The 6,091-nt window shown below is 30.9% G+C and overlaps 1 protein-coding gene across 1 annotated transcript; it reads left to right on the forward strand.

The window, feature by feature from the left end:
* Positions 1 to 717: 717 nt before the first annotated feature.
* LOC129972499 (piggyBac transposable element-derived protein 4-like) lies at positions 718 to 1,293 on the forward strand. The gene has a single exon (XM_056086655.1). The coding sequence runs from the start codon at positions 718 to 720 to the stop codon at positions 1,291 to 1,293; it is 576 nt and encodes a 191-aa protein (XP_055942630.1).
* The last annotated feature ends 4,798 nt before the right edge of the window (positions 1,294 to 6,091 follow it).

Below are 6,091 nucleotides of genomic sequence, written 5' to 3' on the forward strand. Positions count from 1 at the left end.
TCCAGAGATTAATCGCCAAAATATTGTCACTGAAGATCGCAGCCTAATAAGCTATTTGGTAACTATTGTTCACCAGTGACATAAGTTATCAATATCCAAGAGCATTTATTAAGAACTATGCGAAAAAGTTGGGAGCAGACAACACAAACTAGTTTTTCGTCTAGAAACAAATAAATAGGAAATACTACTGCTTCTAAAGTATATCAGATCTTTGTAGGCTGCAATGGCCTGGTGGTAAGGTATCGGCTTCATAATCTCAGGACTGTCTCGTAAACCGATCTGGTGCAAGTTAACCCTAGAATGCTACTCATTCGTCTCTTGGACGAAGTCACTTACAAATATCTTTCTCTGGGCGCCCCTAAAACAGGAAATGGGACGTACCCCTCAGTACCTTTATGTGACCTTGACTGCTACACGTGCACACATTCCTTGTTATCAAAACTTTTCAGCAAGTGCCACATTTGCAGCAATGTTCGTCTCGCAGACGAATGGTTAGCAGGCAAGTTAGCTTTTTAGATAAGGACTTAGTTTTATTTCTTTGCTACTGTTAAGATGTTAAAGCGTTTTACGATGTACAATTGGTTTACATCGATACCTTTCGCAGATAATCTTTTAAAGAGCCCAATTAATTTATCAATTGTGGAAACTGTAAGAAAAAATAAAAAGGAAATTCCTCCAGAACTTTTACAGTTGCGTTCTATAAGTTTCGGAACAGGAATGTATTGTTTTGACCAAGCCAAAACTCAACTGTCCTACAAAACAAAGCCAAATATGTGTGTTATCCTGCTTTCTACATTCCATGAAAAACCATATGTAAATAAAGAAAGTAAAAAACCTGAAATAATAGAATTCGATAATTCCACAAAAGGAGCTGTTGACACATTGGACCAGATGTGTAGCAACATGTCATGCAGCAGGAAGACACGTCGATGGTCTCTTTGTGTATTTTACGATATTATTAATATCAGTTTAGTAAATTCACATGTTTTATATGGCCACAACATGACTAGAAAATCGGAAAAAGTGATGTCCAGAAAAAAGTTTGCAGTAAAGTTAAGTGAAGATCTTCTTGCTCCATGGATGAAGAAGCGTTTAGATGCGCCTGCTTTACCTCGTTCTACAAGAATAATTATTAGCGAACTTTTAAAAATAGATATGGTCTGTGAAATTCCGAAAACAAATGAAAGTAACAAAAGAAAAATTTGTGCATTTTGCCCTTACAAGCTGCGAAGAATGACCCGCTTTTTTTTGTCAAAGCTATACAAGAGCAATGTGCGGAGATCACCGTGCTAATGTTTGTAAAGATTGTTCTGAAAATGAATAAATGATATTTTTTGCTTAAATGAAGTTTAAAAAGCCTAGAAACAGCCACAGGTAGTGTATTTTTGTTTTATTTTGACTTTAACTTAGGTTTTAAAAGCGCCTATGCATACTTCGTCTGCCAGACGAATCGTTACCCTTCCCGTGAGTATACTAAAGGGTAGCATTCTAGGGTTAAATCTGTCTAGGCCAAATGTTCTCCCACTGGTGTGGTGTGGAAATTTGGAGAGATGTAGTCATCTCAGGTGTAGTCCTCGTAATCTGACCGTGGTGCAAAATTATAAGGTCCGCCCCAAAATAGCCCAAGTGTTGCTTTAAAACACGACGTTAATACAACTAAACAGAACTTTGCATCAAAGTATAAATTCGCATGAAATATGAGTAATAAATGTGATTGACTTACAAAAACTCTTTGAGCATCCGGTGAGGAAATTTTAACTCATTTTCAATAGCAATCATAAAAAGACAAATTTTCTTTCTACTCTCACTATAAAATATTATTTCTTTTCATATTTAATACCTTTTCCCTTGAAAGGTGATGGCTACAAACAAAGTGAATATTGACAATTTCAGTACTATTATGATACATAATTTAGCTATCGATGATTCATTTCTGAAAGAGATTTCTATACTTAGTATAGAACAAAGTGGTAAAAGTAGGACAAAACATCAGAGAGCAAAGTAAAATTTTTTCACTCCTTAGCACCCTTATCTTGCTTTTTGACAGAGGGCTAAAAATGAAAGGGAAAAAAATGCGATAAAATGACAAATAAATAAAAAAAGTCACAACAGTATATTTGTTCCAACCCGTCAACTACACAGCAACAGTAAAATAAAATACTGTCCATAAAGAATTTTTAGGTGGATTCGTCCGCTTTTTTTTTAAAAAAAATTTTATAATCTCACGTTATTTGCATTTTCCCTTCAACTTTCTCTTTCTAAACTCCTATCATTTAAATTGGAGAGATTTGGACGAGTATAAAACGAAAGTAAAATAAAATGTTCTTTTGTTGTAATGAGGTCCACGTAAAACTGTCTCTTGGCGAGGAAAACAGGATACGTCTGCCACTGTCGGCTGATTTTGGTGAGGAAAACTAAAAAAAAGAAGCAACTTAAAAGATATTCGCTGTTGTTAAAGCTCAGATGAAAAAGGACTTTTATATATGTAAGCAACTAGCGTTTGTGAGAAAAATAGAGTTTTTTTATGTGCCTATTTATCGTCTACACTTACAACAGTTTCTTATTTAAAAAAAGATTATTTTGCCCTAGCATATGCACTAGAATGTTTTTTAAACTGCTTGTTTCCAGTTTCCAAAAGTGCTCGCCTTTTAGAGAGGATGACTTTTTTAGGCTTTCTTTCAAGATTGATCGAAAACACTTTTGCGCAGTAAGCATATTAATGCTTAAATATTATAAGAAACAAATGGTATCACGTGTTTTGATGAATATTTCTTATAATTTGCGTAAAAATTTAATTATTTAATATTTTTAAATATTTATTTTCTGTATTTTAAAGAAATAAGTTTATAATTTTAAAAGTGCAAATAAATTAAAAATAATAAATAAATTCTTTCTTTTTATAAATCGTGGCTTTATTCTGACTAATAAAATACTTCCTATTGCTGATATAAATAGAAAATCAATAAAATAATTGAAATTGCTTTCATTTCCCAAGAATGTCAATCATAAACTATTTATTATTTGTCAAAAGAGTGAAAGTTAATGAATCGATAAAAGTTTACATTTCAAAATGTATAATGACTTGATACTGAATGAATCGAAAAAGTTTTATAAATTGGCTTAAAAATAAGTTCTCCGTATAAAATTTTTCTTAAAAAAATTTCTTGCATGACATTTATCTGCTAACTGATAATTTTTAAGTGGTCTATGTAAAATTAATTTTTAAGGGATAATTTTGCATAATTGTTTAATCATGGGTAAACCATTCTTTAATAAACTTCGCCTCCACTATAAAAAATTTATGACAAAGGATTTTACTGTTAAAAACTATATAAATTATTTATTACATAAAATACTAGTGTAGAAATAATTAATATTTATTAATATTTGAGACCTTGCAAAATTAGAAATTTTTTGTGATGCCTTACAATAATATTTATTCAGATTGCTTAGTAGATTTTGTTATAGATTTTAAGAAACAAATTTAATTTCACTGGAAAAGATCAGCATAAATTTTCCAAGATAGATGTTAAAATTAACAGTATAATTTATAAAATTCTTTTTTAACCCATTTTTGTGGTGGAGTTTTATCCATTAAAAAATTATTCGGTAAACAAAACTAGTAAATTTAAGTTTTGAACATCCAAATAAGTGAAAATGAAAGCCTAGTGTGGAAAGTGGAAATTGCAAAAAGCATTTAAAGCTGTTAATTCTAATAACAATTATTAAATTAAATGTTCTCTTCTTTGCGACTATAATTAAGAATAAAATATTTGTGAACTAATTTAAATACAATTTTAAAATAATATTTAAATTGTTGTATCTAAATTAGTTTATAATTATTGTATTCTTAATTAATAATCTATGAAATAAAGCAATTTTATTCAAAGTATATACATTACATACATTATTCTACAGTTTCAAACTATATACATTACTTTATAGATAACAATCTATAACCTTACGTAATTCCTTAAATTTTTACAGTAAAAATTTAAAAAAAAGTTATAAAGTACTCTTAATAGCACTGAAAGAATAAAACTTTAAAAAGTTATTATTATAGAACAGTACCAGCGTTCCTATCCGAATGGAGTAAACCCCTTCTTGAAGTCCTTGGGAATGTAATATATTTCCTGCATACTTCTTCTCTTCTGATACCAAAGTTTTGTTCCTAGAAGTGTTAAATCATTGCGAGGAGGCAGCAGTACATAACTAAGGTAATTGGCTTCCTCTTGTGAAACCTCGGAATTCCTTAATTAATGTACATTCTTTGCATAACCAAACACTAGTTAATGCCTTCACGTGAAGGCCTTTGAAGCAAACAGCACTACTTCCAGTCTCGTTCGGTTCTTTCTTCCACGATTTGTAGCTCTATGGGCGTTCCTGAACGGATGCTCAAATGGGAAGAGCATTAGAGGCTTCTTTGATTTAGGAACATTCTGGTGAATAACTAACGTTGCGGATAAAGGATATATAGGACCCGATTCGTAGGTAGAAGCTTCAAGGAAACTGTTGCTTTAGATTATATGGCACCTTCAAACAGAGGTTATTGTTCAGATGATGTACTTCGTTGCATTTAATGAATTTATTGTCTCCAGATTTATTTTATTGCATTAAACTAAATATTTTACATTTGATTCATTCACTTTATGGACATCTGAATGTGAAACAGAGGTAGGAGGAGGTTATAAAGATAGGAGCGTCAAGGAAACTGTTGTTTTAGATCACGTGGCACCTTCAGATGGAGAATAAGCTCAACTGATGCACTTCGTTACATTTCTTAATGAATTTATTGTCTCTAGATTTATTTTGTTGATTAAACGAAATGTTTTGTCTTCATTCCCTTTATGAACAGTTAAATGAGAAATAGAGGTTGGAGGTGGTTGCAGAGGTAATAACTTTGAGGAAACTGTTGTAGTACCTCATGTAGTACCTCAAAGCGAAGATTTACCCTCTTGCTGCGTATCCCGTGATTTCCACGGGCAACGCAGAAATAGCAAAATTTGCGCAATCCCCGATTCCCGCGGGGATGCATTCTTCCGTTCATTTGCCTGTGCAAGCCGCAATTTTCCTGTTCATGAATTTATTTCGACTTATATACAAGCATGTTTTGCAGTATCTTGCGTTCTCTTTTCAAAGCTCAAAGATGTCTGGCAAGAAACGCGTCCCAATTTTTGAACCTATTTTCACTTAATACACAGCGAGAAGGTTAATGTTCAACTGATGCCCTTCATTACATTTCTTAATGAATTTATTGTCTTCAGATTTATTTTATTGCCGTAAATTAAATGTTTTATATTCTATGCATTAACTTTATAAACAGTTGGATGAGAAATTACTTGCATTGCTTTCATTGTAACAATTGGGCGGAAATTATCGACATTGATTAATTTTTGTATAATTAGTTTATCGAACAACACTTGAAAGATTAATTACGACGCAATTGAACACTTAAGCATTATTCGGCTAATATTTCGATTTACATAAACATTTATATGACAATTAAAGCAAGTAAAATATTTTGTTTCTATTCAAGAATTTCATATTGATGAATATTTTAAAATTCCTCGATTGTTCCTAGAAATTTATGAAACTCTAACAAAAATGGTTTTCATTTCAGATTATCAATGTCTTTTATTTTAGCTTTTTGGAAATTTTTTTATGAAAAATAAAAGAGAAAATTTTAATTATACATTTAAGTTCAACCCATAATTGTCTGAAACCATGTCATTTCTAAATTTAACGTTTGCCATGAAATTAAAAAAAAAGAAAAAAAAAAGAAACTTATATTTACCATATCATGTTTTGCTCAAAAAATAATGAAAGAGAATTTAAAAAACGACATATTTCTAGAATGTTTCTATATTATCTGGCAAATGTAACTGTACAAAGAATTCGATGCTATCTATTCAACTTACTTTTGAAAATTATTGGATAAAAATTATCTATCCAAAGTAAATTCAAATGTAATTGGATGTTCCATAATACATATTTCCTTTCAGATCAAATACTCAAACGTATAAACGAAATAAAGTGAATGAAATATTAGCAACCTTATTAACAAATTGACATTTCAATGGCGAAATGTTTT

Source organism: Argiope bruennichi, chromosome 1 (genome assembly GCF_947563725.1).
Source record: "Argiope bruennichi chromosome 1, qqArgBrue1.1, whole genome shotgun sequence".
Classification (NCBI taxonomy): Eukaryota; Metazoa; Arthropoda; class Arachnida; order Araneae; family Araneidae; genus Argiope; species Argiope bruennichi.

Coding starts and splice junctions, on each gene's coding strand:
- LOC129972499 (XM_056086655.1), top strand. CDS start 718: ATGTATTGTTTTGACCAAGCCAAAACTCAACTGTCCTACAAAACAAAG.